This window comes from Parambassis ranga, chromosome 17 (assembly GCF_900634625.1).
Source record: "Parambassis ranga chromosome 17, fParRan2.1, whole genome shotgun sequence".
Taxonomy (NCBI): domain Eukaryota; kingdom Metazoa; phylum Chordata; class Actinopteri; family Ambassidae; genus Parambassis; species Parambassis ranga.
In genome coordinates this window covers 196912-210000 of record NC_041037.1, presented here as the reverse complement: position 1 = coordinate 210000, position 13089 = coordinate 196912, and the positions used below count along the sequence as shown (strand labels likewise).

Genomic DNA, 13089 nt, shown 5'->3' with positions numbered 1-13089 from the left:
CGACCCTGCCTGAGGGGGGCGTTGTTTCTATACAGCGAACAGGATCTTTGCTATATCCACATACATTCAGCCTCACTCAGCCATGCTTCAGTCACTGCTTGTTGTTGTTTCTTCCCCCGAGCACCAGAAAAGTCAGGGCCGAGGTCGGGAGAAGGGGGGGGCACTATATTAACGATAACTTGCATAATTATTCATCATTAGCAGCACCCCATCCGTCCAGAGCCATGTCATCGTCATGACAACGACCCCATGGGCATGAATTTGCCCCCACACACCTCCCGCTGCATACCACCCACCCGCCCACCACATGTGCAGCTCCAGCAGGACGGCCGCATGATAACAACATGGCCACCAGGTATTTCTGAGAGTGTGTGTATTCACTGACAACAACAGCACACACACACAAAACACCACGAGATAATCTGTGAACATGTCAAACACTGCAGTTCCTTTAGTGGCCACTTGAGGCCTGGCTTCATCAGTGAGTTAGTCCCCATGAATCTTCACATGTAAATCCTTCCTGCTGCTGTCTGTACGCAGAAACAAACAGCTACAGAAGCCACTGCAGATACAGCACATGCAGCAGTCTGAGGAACTGTCTCTATATATTGTAAATACAGACACATATTATTTAAGCAGAACATCACATAAAAAAGTAACTAAAACAATGGAAACCTCAGGCTGGAAGAGACCGACGTGGGGAAAAGCATCAAAAACCAAGTGAGGGACATGAAAGAAGGGGAAAAGTACAGCTGTGATCAAAGAGAATGCACGGGGGAGAATCATATGAAGACGTCAGACTGCAGGTAGCTCAGAAACGTTCTGCAGGCTGAAACGTACACGTTACACTGAACTTGCATCATGAGGCGAGGATGTGACTCGTGAGCCGGGATGTGCTGGACGGATAACATGCATGAGAAAGAAATGAGCAGCATCAGCCTGTCTGTGAACCAGAAGCCAGACAAAATGGCTGCACTTCAGCGGCATAACATCATCACATGACGCGAGGCATGAAGCCTTCTGTTGTTTGGATGTTTCAGGTATGAGCGGTGAGACAAACCTGGCACTAAAACTTCATCTCAGAGCAGGGCTGGCCGTCTGTTGCTCTGCTTGCAGAAGGGGAAGACCTGTGGCAGCGAGCCAGCCTCGCCCTTCCTCCCCCACCGCTCGCCCACCCCCGGCGTCCTGCCCGGCGCTTGTCACCCTGCTCATGGTGTCCTCACCGTGTCCTGACTTAAGGTAACGGCTCTAATTTCACAGTTTAATTATGGCTAATCTGAGGAAACCCAGCCAATGCTAATGAGACGCCGTGCTGGCTGCTGGGAGCAGAGCAGTGTCTGGACGAGGTGCAGAGGACTTCCCGGCTGACGGCGTGCTGCGAGGATGGAGGGAGGAGCATGAACATAATGTGCTTGGCTCTTATAAAGATATTGGAGGGGACGCTCACCCGTCCCTCCAGTTTAGCGTGCTCATGATCAGAATGAAACTGCGGCCTGAGGAGGCGGCGGCCTGAACACACATTTGTTGTATAGGAATAAATGATTGCAGCTTTATTGGACGAACCGTCGCATCTGTCCGCTGGAGTCTCTTCCTCCTCTGGTTCAATCATTCAGTACCCTCAGCACTTTGTCTGGGACGTCACTTTGTGGATGGAAGGACGCTTTTAATCTTAAAATGCAGTTAAAATCATACATTATACAGCAGAGGACTGTTACTGAAGTTTACTTTCCAGACTAGATTTCTGTTTAAACACTATGACTGCTCCCGGCCTCAGATCATTTCTCTGTGACCCTCATGATCAATATTTCTGTACCTTTATAGACAACTGTTCAAAAACTGCTTGTTGCTGTACAGGACTCCCTGTGATGGACAGTCTGCAGTTATTCAGCCCTGTTGCACTGTTACGTCCTTCCTAGCTCCGCCCACACAGCAGAAAGATCCACAGCTGGTATTTAGCAGGATGGAGCCTCCTCGCCATTTTGATGTGCTTAAATAAAGTGAAATAAAACTGGAGAGCAGCCGACTAGAATGAAAACTGTGACCCTGACACTCCGTTAGCATGTAGCCTCTGTTGAATCTGATATGTTTTAGCTGCTGTTTCACGGCATGCTAAGCTAAAGCTGTTTATAATCCTCTGTAGCCTGAGTTACAATACAAATGTGGCTATGAAGGACATTTTAAGCATTTTGCTAACACCATCAGTGTTTCAGGCCTGTGTCTGGCTTTATTTCTATGAAGCAATACTCCAAGCCAGTATGTTTGTTTGTGGCAGAGTCTGGACGACGACGCCTGGAGGCTGGTCAGAAGACCACTGACAACATCCATGACATGATCTAATAAGTAGAACAGTGCACTGGCACACAGCTGGGTATCTCCCATCCAGGTATCCACAACAAACAACCACGCTGTCAGCCTGCTGAGCCTTCAAACTCCTTCCGATTCGGCTCATCCTAAGAGACGATTCGCCACTTTTTTAGGTGGATGCTGAGACATTTCTGCAGCAGTTCCAACCAGAGACCAGAGGATAATCCAAAGACTCAGCTCACCCTCCTCAACAAGAGTCAGCAACAGGAGGACAATGCACCAGCATGGGCGCTCGGTCGGGGAACCTCATATATCATATATCTTCACACCAGCGATTAGCATGTATGAAGATCTGACATAAGAAGCCTCTCTGCGGGCGAAGCCTCTAATCAACCCTCTGTGGTGGCATTTATGAATTGATTGGCAATCAGCCGCTGGGGAAACGTAGCAGGCAGGTATTCATCCATTACGCTCAGCCTTGCTCTGCTTTCATGGTGTGTGTGTGTAAGTGTCATCCAAACAGACAGTTGATGATTATTCTTCTAAAAATCCTTCAGATGTCCTTTAACAGATAACACATAAAATTCCATCAACATTCATCCTTTTTTCCCAATTATCAATTTTCTGAAATCTACAATCTCTCTCTCTCGTTGTGCTTTAAGGTACAGAGGTCTGCGGCGTGTGGAGGCCGGCTGGAAGGAAAAAAGCAGTGGTCTGGAAAACAATGCAATCTTTTGAAAGTATTCATCACCTGATAAAAGCTGCCAAGGTCAGACCTATGGGAGATTGCTCGATCGAAAACATTATTTGTGCGGCAGGTTGTTTGCCTGGAGAGCACTTTTAAAGCAGCACAAACGGCTCGGGAGCAGCGGTACAGGCAGCTCAAGTGCAATAATGTCTGGTACATTAAACTTTCTTTAAAAAAAAAAGTGCCATTACGAGCCGTGTTGATGGTTTAGTGGGCCAAGAAAACCACGGAAACAGACTCTTCTTCTCTTCCCAGGCTCACTGTGAGCTGCTTAATGAAGGACAGAAACTCTGAAGACTGAATCAATCCCAGCCTTGACGTCCTTTTCCACCCCAATCTTATTTTTAAGTCATTAGCTTAAAACATGGCACGCCCAAAATGAATAGAGTATATCTCAGCAGCCACCAGGTGTATTTAAATACTTTTAGTGTCATGATAAAGGGAACACCTGGGAGCTCTGCTCAGATGTGTACGTATTAGTTTGTATGCCTCTGGCTCTTTGTAAATTAAGATGGCACAAAGCAAAAATAAAAAAAAACTGTTCACTTTTCCAATGATGCTCCCTTAGAGATAGGGTCGAGCCAGTAGTAGCCAGCTCTGGTGGCTCGGGCATCTGTTTGGAATGTGTTCCGGGCATTGTTTTTGCAGTCGGGGTATAAAAACCAACAAATAGTGACTATTGGATAAAATGACCAACACTGGCTTTGAGAAGCACATTATGTGTGCACAGAGACGGTGGAAAACAAAGGACGGTCTGCTCGTGGAACTGTGACTTTAAGGCAAGAAACCTACACCAGCGATCATGTCACAAGAGAACCTTCAAGATACTAAATCATATGATAAAGATCAGATCGAGCTTAAACGCTGACTCAAATCATCAGAATCTGTAAATAGGTCCGATCTCTCTGTCTAAATGTTCTGGTACGCAGCCACAGTGGCACCAGGTGTCGACAGGGGGACTGTGTGTTTACCAGTTGCAGACACCAAAACAAAGCCTCAGCCCACATGTGGTGACGAGCGGCGAAGCAGACGAGCCCAACAGTATGATATCGGCGGTGACCTTTGCATCCAGGTGGCTCCCAGCGGACGGTGCTGGAGCGGTGCTGAGGTTTAAACTCGCTTCCAATACTGCATGTGGGCCGTGTCGCCGCTTCTGCTGTTCACATCAGAAATGATACTGGGATTTCATAAGTCTTTCATATTGTTGGCAGTTACACTATATGTGAACAAACATATGTGGACACCTTGCCACTACACGTGTTTGTGGGCCTCCCTGTTTCCTGTCCAGCACATTTAACTCTTGTAACGCCTGATGACGGGTGCTGAGTTTAGAGGTCAGAAGTGACGTGCTACTTCCGGTTCACGGGGCGCGACACGGGACAAAAAAACGCACGACGCATGCGCACATGCGGTCCTACTGCGGCCTGAACGGACTCTGTATATTACGAGGCGCAAGTAGCATGTCGCTAGCCGGATTCGTGAGCCACATTTGTGTTCACACTTGAGCCACATTTGAGCCAATCAAACTGGATACAGCCGGATACGAGGTGTTCACACTCAGAAAAAACACATCTGGATAGGCCTGAGCCAGATGTTTTCCCCAGTGTGAACGGGGTATAATAAGAAAACTCCTGGCCATTGTGGACGATGCCAGTCCTCCTCTGCACACTGTCATCAGCGCTCAGAGGAGCCTGAACAGTCACAGGCTGCTCCTCCCCAAGAGCAGGACCCACAGACTCAGAGACTCCTTCGTCCCCCGATCCATCAAACTCTACAGCTCTGCTTTTGGCAGGAGGGGGAGAAGGAGGGAGGAGCACAGCCCGCCTGATACAACACATGTGCAATAATCCATCTGTACCATCTGTGCTGCTGTGCAATGTTTGTACAGAATTCCTCTTATCTTTTATTTTTTACTGTACTATGTTCTGTTTTATTCTATTTAACTCTTGCTCTGACTGTCGGGGTTGTAGTGCTGCTGGTACCTGAATTTCCCTGAGGGACCTTCCCAAAGGGATTAATAACGTCTGTTCTATTCTATTCCATCATCTGCTCTGAAGCTGCAACTATGACCTATGAATGGAACTTTGGAAACAGGAACTTTTTCTTCCACTGGTTTGTCCATCACATGTCAGAATACACTGATCGATTAATCCTGGGTGTCCATCAGCTGCAGCTGTAGTAAACTGCAGCAGACCCAGTCCACCCTTAAAGCCACACATTTTGTCCATTTACTTTTGGTCACGTTGTGAATCCTTTCACTGTAAAAGACAATAAAACGATTCAAACGATTCAAAACTTGTGTTTTTGCAGTGACAGAAAAATCCATGCAGAGTTGAAGGTCGCTGCGTGTATTTTTCATAGAAAAGTGGATTTTCATTCAGGCATTGTGTGGCTTTTATCTGCCACTGTGTGGGCTGTGACCGAGCAGGCGACCTCCACCTTCACCTGCTCCGGCTCGACAAAGACCCGCTCCCTCTCTCCCTCTCTCTCTGAGTTTGTTCCGAGCTCTTGTCTGCACATACTGCACACACATGTGTGTCTGCACACTAACAAGCAGTTTGGATCGTTAGCCCTGAAGGACTAAACCTTACAAACTCCAACACACTGAGCGTGCATTATATTTAATCCCTTTTAGCAGAGGCCAGCGTGGGAGTACCGACAATGATGTCATTCAGATGACCAAAGTAATGTTTATTCAGTCGCTCACAGAGAAAATGTGGCGAATGGATGAAAGATGGAGAACATATTCCAGATGTTTGACCTGATGATGAGTATGTATATCAGTGTTTGACCCTTAAAGAACATAGGGAGGTTAACGTCTACTTGTACAAAGCAAATGTTGTCTATGGGTGGCAGTCTTCAGACGGCTACATGCTCCTCTGCTCCATAACTTACGGTAAGTGACTGATTGGTTTATCCAATTGCAGGTATTACTTTGACCATCATTGATGACCTGATGGAGGCCATGTGTTAGGTGGAAGGCTTTACTTGGAGGAGTTGCTTTTCATGGCCTCACTTGTTGATCGTTTCCTGGAGTCTCAAATACTATTTGGATTTTAGAAGGTTCTACAGGATAATCTATGTTTTTACTGTAATTATCCAGCAATACACTCGTAAACAGAAAAAAAAGCAACTAATCGTAATGAAAATCGAAACTTGAACTGAAATAAACTGATCAAAAAGTGTCGTATTAGTGTAATGGTTTTCTTATTTGTTTCATCTGGTGGTTTGAATTGATTTTGTGTAAAATCAGATTTCGATTTAGTAACGGATCCTTTCTGTGCTGTTCTGCGATTATCAGTCGTTTCAGAGGTGCCAGCCCAAGTTTATACAGTTATGTACATCGTCGCAATCTGCATTCCCACAGGCGCACACACACACACACACACACACACACACACACACACACACACACACACACACACACACACACACACACACACACACACCACAGCTGTGTAAACAGATCAGCCCACTGCTGCACATTAGCTCTGTCAGCTGCAGGACTGCCTCTGATGCTCACCCCATGGATGGATGGAGGGAGATATTCTAAGAAGGCTGTAATGGTTGCTGTGGTGGGTGGGGGTAATTACGAGCCGAGCCTGCGGGCCCCTGACAGACCTGCCTGCGCCCACCTGGTGAGCGCTGTGTAACGCCGCCGTCTCCCAGCCTGCCTGTCAGTGTCCGGCATGCAGACGAGCGGCCCGCCTCCCAGCTAACAGGAACCTTTAGCTGCAGATGCCGCGCAGTGTGTGGTGCTGCTGTTGCTACCGGGAGGAGAGAGGGGATCTGGGGGCGGCAGATGTTCACAGAAAGCACACAAATAACAACCAGCTGAACTATGTGTTCAGTGTGCATCATGCATCCTTCTCCTTCTTCGCCATGGAAACACACCTTTGTGTTATTTTGTAGTGAAAAGGGCTCATTTGTTTCACACCTTTAAATCTGATTCCCCTGTATAATGCTCTCACAGCCCCAGGCTGGGAGAAGTAGGATGTTTGAAGATATAATCCTGCTGAAAATCCGGATTCTCTTTTGTAAGCAAATAATTCAGATTTATGTGTTAAAACTAACAAAGAGTACATCAAGTTAGTGTTTAGCTTGTTCTTTATAACACACACACTTTGTGAGTCACACATAATGTTTATGTTAATTAGTGGACTGGACAACAGCCTCAGCTACCTGCTAGCAGATAAGACGCCGCCGTCTGATCAGCTGTGAGACGTGGGTAATGAGACGGGCCACTTCAGAGTAACACACCATTTGCTCAATGATGTGTACGGACAACACTGATGCAGCGTGTCCTCCGGTCTGAATTACAGCTCAGTATATTCAGGACATTAGACCGAGCCTCCAGGTGCATAATACCAGGCCTGATGCTGCTGTCATTACGCACCTTGTTTGCTCGAACGCAGCCTCTCTGGAGTGCATTTTTAGTCCCAGAGAGATCCAGCCTGATCGAGGTGTATTCAAATTCTGGGCTTTCATGTTTTTTTTTCAGGATGACCTCAACTGTACCTAACAGCCCATTTAGCACCTGGGGAAAATAGGAGAGGGGGCTGTGGGAGCTGTGCGCCAGCTGTCTGCTGTGCTGTGCTGTTTGCCAGAAAGCCCAGCGGGCGTCCGCCTGCCGCTGCCTGGCGGTCTGCAGGAGTGAAGCTCGCAGCCAGGACGACGTGCGCTGAACGCACAGGGACGGGTATGAGGCCGGCACGGCTGAAGACACCAGCGCTAATCCTTAGCTGCTGTCAGTGTGTCGGGATGTCTAGCAAACCAAAAGGATTTCAAGCCCAAAAAGCACCAATGTGACTGACTGGTTAAAGCAACAGGTCATCACACTATCACTGCTCTAGTTTCTGCCTGTTCTGTTGAAGGCTCAGGCTGGAGGCCGAGGCACCTAGCGTCCAAAATTTCCCAAAATGTGTGTTTTTCCTCAGATTTAAAGCATGAAATAAAAACACACCTCTGTTAAAGATTTTGTGGTGAAAATAAGGGCAAAGGGCAAAGGTTGGTGCTCGGGCTGTTGTTAAGGAGAGAAGATTATTTGTTGTCTGAAGACATGATGAACAGTCTGAAGAAAGATGGACACTGCTGTATGTTTTATAGAGTTCAGTGGACTCGCTGCCTGCCTGATGATAAAGGAACAAGTCACCGTCCTTAAGGAATATAAAGCAACGAAACAATAAGGTGAACATCTCAGCACAAACGCTGCACTTGTTGTAGTGTGTAAACACTGACGTGGCCCTCCTATGGGATCACAGTACCAGCAGGGCCCCCAGCCACTCTGAGCCTGCTCTAACGTCCCACTTCATCCGCTCTCTGCAGCCGTTGGGTCTAATCTGTGATATTAAATGAGGCTGGTATGAAAGATGATATCTGAGCTCAATGTGTTGCAGTGACCAGTAATCTGCAGTTCCTCTAATGGCCAGTTGAGGCTTCAAATGAAAAAAACAATCCACACAGACCCTTAATGGCACAAAAACTGTCATGGCGTCTGATCTGTGGTCATGGTTAGAACCTCTAAATACTGCACTCACAAAGGTCAGAACGCTCCAACACAGCATCAACCTCATCACTGTGTCTGTATCGACATATAAATACATAGAGCCAAAAATCCTGGATCCCCTCTGTCAGACATAATAATCTGCTCTCTGTTTCACTGTCTCCAGTAACCAGGTAGCCCACACACTCTGACAGACACCTGGGATACATCCCAGCATGCATCTGGCCCTTAGGGCCCCTGTGGTGAGCTGTCATTACCATATCAAAGACCATTTGAGCACTGCGTCACGGCCAGAGAGAGAAAACAGAAGAGCCAGCACTTCAACAGCCTCTCCATGGTTCACATGGAGCCATTTGAATATCTATGGTGGGAGATGCAGATGGATGTATTAGTGCACATGCACGTGCATGTGCACACACACACACACACAGTATCCGAGCTCATCATACATGCTCATTGTTTTGATTTTGATGATTTATCTGCCTGTTTTTGATTTAAAAAAATGCAGGTGAAGCAGCCTTGATCCCCTGTGTGTGTGTGTGTGTGTGTGTGTGTGTGTGTGTGTGTGCTTCATGAATATTCTCATTCAAATCCAGCTCTGTTCAGACACCTGGGCAGGCTGCACACAACAATACTGTGTCATTATGACTGAAGCTGTCTCTCTGCAACCACAGACAGACAGACAGGCAGACAGAAACAGAGACAGGCAGACAGACAGTAAGAAAGAGAGACAGACAGACAGACAGACAGACAGACAGACAGGCAGACAGACAGTAAGAAAGAGAGACAGACAGACAGACAGAAACAGAGACAGACAGGCAGACAGACAGTAAGAAAGAGAGACAGACAGACAGACAGACAGGCAGAAACAGAGACAGACAGGCAGACAGACAGTAAGAAAGAGAGACAGACAGACAGACAGACAGACAGGCAGAAACAGAGACAGACAGGCAGACAGACAGTAAGAGAGACAGACAGACAGGCAGACAGACAGACAGGCAGAAACAGAGACAGACAGACAGGCAGAAACAGAGACAGACAGACAGGCAGACAGTAAGAGAGACAGACAGACAGACAGACAGACAGGCAGTAAAAGAGGCAGACAGACAGACAGGCAGACAGACAGACAGGCAGGCAGTAAAAGAGGCAGACAGACAGACAGACAGACAGGCAGGCAGGCAGGCAGTAAAAGAGGCAGACAGACAGACAGACAGACAGGCAGACAGCTCCAACAAACAACAGCATGGCCTGAACGTCTTTGCAGCGTTCAGCACTCCTGCAATACACTGAAATAAGGATGAAATCCAGATTATCTGCTGTGGATTATGAAGAGATTACATTCCACCTGTGCGACAGATAATAGTAAACACAAATTGGACAGGGTGTGTGTGTGTGTGTGTGTGTGGCATGAAAAGATTAGCCAACTGTTGTGTTTAAACAAGAAGTTAGTGAGGAGCTGTGATCCAGGCCGGACTTCCTGATGCAGATTCTGTCCTGCAGCAGCTGATTCTATAGTTTGAGTCCCTACTTACATCAGTACACATGTTAATACTTCCAGCAGTCTGATGAGTCTGTTTTAGAAAAGTGTCCGTCTGTGATCATGTGAGGTCCTGATGGATCTGTATTTGTTCTGTTGCGTTAGCTTCTCCCTCTGTTTACAGACAGCTTGATGTGCGGTGAACAGAGTGAGCTGGTGCAGGGTGGAGGGTGAGAGCGGTGGAGGTGGAGGTGGAGGTGGGGGAGGATTAGTGCCACTCCAGGACAATTATAATCTGGTTGCTGCCACGGCAACCTTATCTTCTACCTCCCTCCCAACAAACACACTTTCTCTTAATTGGATGGAGTCTCGTGTGGACGCGGCGGCGCTGTGCTTCTCCGCGGCCTCGGAGACTCAGCGGTAACCAAGACTGAAGAGGGTGGTCAGAGAGCAGGAGCTGCAGCTGCAGGCTCTTTGAGGCTTCATTAAGAACTTAAATGAAGGCGTTTTTAAAAAGGTTTTAAAGACAAATATGAAATATGAAAAAACCTCTCTGTGTGTGTGCCCTGTGTGGACACCCTGACACCAGTGTGTGTTTGTGTTTTCTGGTTGATGGATGACTCCATCACCACCCATTATATAAAATAAGGACAAAATATCTAAGGGTGCTGCCATGTTGGAGAAAAAAGAAAGACGCCATGTTGGAACCAGAGTCTGCTCAGGAGAGGCTGAGACGACAGTTCGGCCGCTCACAGCAACATTCCGTCCTCCAGGTTTAGTCAGCAATAGATAATTTAATACAAATCTTTTTTCTATCTGTGATAAAAGTCTGATGAGGTCAGAACAGACAAGTTCTTCAACACCAAAATTTTCTGTGTGGACAAACACACAGTTATCCTGTAAACCCTCATTATCTGCTCTAAAGCTGCAACAGTGAGTCCATGAAAGGACGTTTGTCAGTGTGGACTGTCTGCTCCACTGTTGGTGTTTATTGGCTGTTTATTGGCTGTTGCCCTTATGTTTTTTGTCCTCCTGTAACAATACATTTCTGTATTATCTCTGTTCCTAACACACACAGGTATCAATGAGAACAGGAGAATTCATTCCTCCGCCTGCCACATAAACCCTCCATCCTGCAGGCCTGCTCATGAAAACAAATAGTCTCCCCTGCATTGCTGAAGAACTAACTTTCCCTTTATGTTGTATTTGTCCTGTCGCCTGTGATGTAGTATGCTAATATTCTTATTTTACAGTGCATGATAAAACCATAATAAACGCTGTATGGGGCGATGACGGATGCTTCGGTGCAGCTCGGGACTTCTTGCCTTTCTCTGTCTGGCAGCCTGGATGGAGGGCTCCTCTGCTCCTCTGCCGTCTCTCGCAGCAGCGGTTCGATTGGTCATAATTGGCTCCTGTTTGCAGCTCGGTATTGATCACCTCAATAGCCCTCACTCCCCCACCTCAGCTCCACCCTTCCAGCTTCTCTCTCGCCGTCTCCCCCCGCTTCTCTCTCAGGCCTCGCTCCTGCCACTTTGATAAGCACGGTGAATGGCGTGCTGTCATCGGTACAGACTAACTCTGGAATCAATAGGCGAGTGCAGATGCTCAGCAGTCTATTTACCACAGAGATGGTGGAGAATAGCAATGCTTACAGATGAAAGCCGAGAGAGAAGGAGAGGGAGTGAGGTGGCAGGCACCAAAACATCAAGACCGCTGAGGTGCTGCTTACTTATTTTATGTGTTAGCTTGTTGTTATTGATATACTCCAGTGTGATTATAAGAGTGAGCTGCATACAGTCAGCACAGACTGAGAGGTAGGACAAAATGACTCAGTTATAGCAAGCGGCTACATCCAGGGAAGGAATATGAAGTCAATGCTATAGTGTCAAACACCGCAGTTCCACACACGTCCTCTGGGGGCAGGCTGACCACAGACATCAACTTTAAAATGTTCGACTCAAGAGCAGAAATAAACAGTTTTGGTCTCTAATTATAAATTCATTTTTTACATAAAACACTTGTTTTAATTGTAACTTAAAGACTTTAAAATTGTGGGTGCAGCCATTTTGAGTCCTCCTGAGATCCACTTCACCTCCACCTCTTTGCTGATATTATCAGTTGCTGTAGATGCTGCCAACATGGCGACGGTTTGAGCCTCCTGCAGGGACTCAAAACAGTGTCTCAGAAATCTATGCATGGCCACATGGACGCTCTGTCCGCAGCCTATCAGCTATTCTCTGAGACAGGTGCAGACGTTTTTACCACAAAGTTCCACCATAAAGAGGCCACTCTGTCCGCACACATCTCTGAGTCCGGCACAGCAGATACATTAGGGCCCAAAGCAGGGAAGCGTTTACATCATCAATAGGAGCAGTAAGACGTGTACTCACATCGGTGACCCCGGCCTCCAGGATGCTGACCTTGGCCTCCTTCTCCACAGCTGCCTTCTCTTTGACTGTAGTGAGAGAAGAGACATAAACAGTCAGAGTCCAGACTCCGTACACTTCAAACCAGATCAACTTTAAAACCTCATTAATCCCTGCTGTCCACGATAACGTGCCGTATGCATCCATGTGTGTATTGTCGGTTCTATTAATCAATGGCACAAATTCTGCCAAACAAGCTTTTAAACTCTGCACTCGACTGATTCACAGAAAATCGATGCTTCCTCTTCCCCTGAGCATCAACGCATGACAGAGGCGGGACCTCATCTGTCCTCAGACATGCAGCCGCTTACAGATGACTGAGAAATAACCTGCATGTGAACATTTATAGCTTTTTTCATCATGGAGCCACAAATCTTATGTTTTGTTTCTTCTTCTCAATAGAACACATCATGGTTCTCCTGTCCCAGCAGCAACAAGCTCCTCTGCTATTTTCTTAACAGCTGCAGTAACGAGACATATGTACACACACTCATGTAAACACCAGTCGATTTAACACACTTATACTTTCAGTCACTCCTCATGTTTTCCTAGTAAGGACAGGCTCAACTGTGGACCAGCAAAATGTCCGCAACAGGTTGTTCACACAAGACTTCAAGACCTAAAGAATAAA

General features: G+C 46.9%; 1 protein-coding gene across 1 annotated transcript in view; it reads right to left on the bottom strand.

Moving 5' to 3' along the window:
- Positions 1 to 13089, bottom strand: part of LOC114450269 (receptor-type tyrosine-protein phosphatase N2-like) — a 130945-nt gene that overhangs the window by 49514 nt on the left and 68342 nt on the right. The window contains exon 13 of the mRNA XM_028428277.1: positions 12423 to 12487. Coding sequence (XP_028284078.1) covers positions 12423 to 12487 — 65 coding nt within the window. The remainder of the gene's footprint in view (positions 1 to 12422; positions 12488 to 13089) is intronic.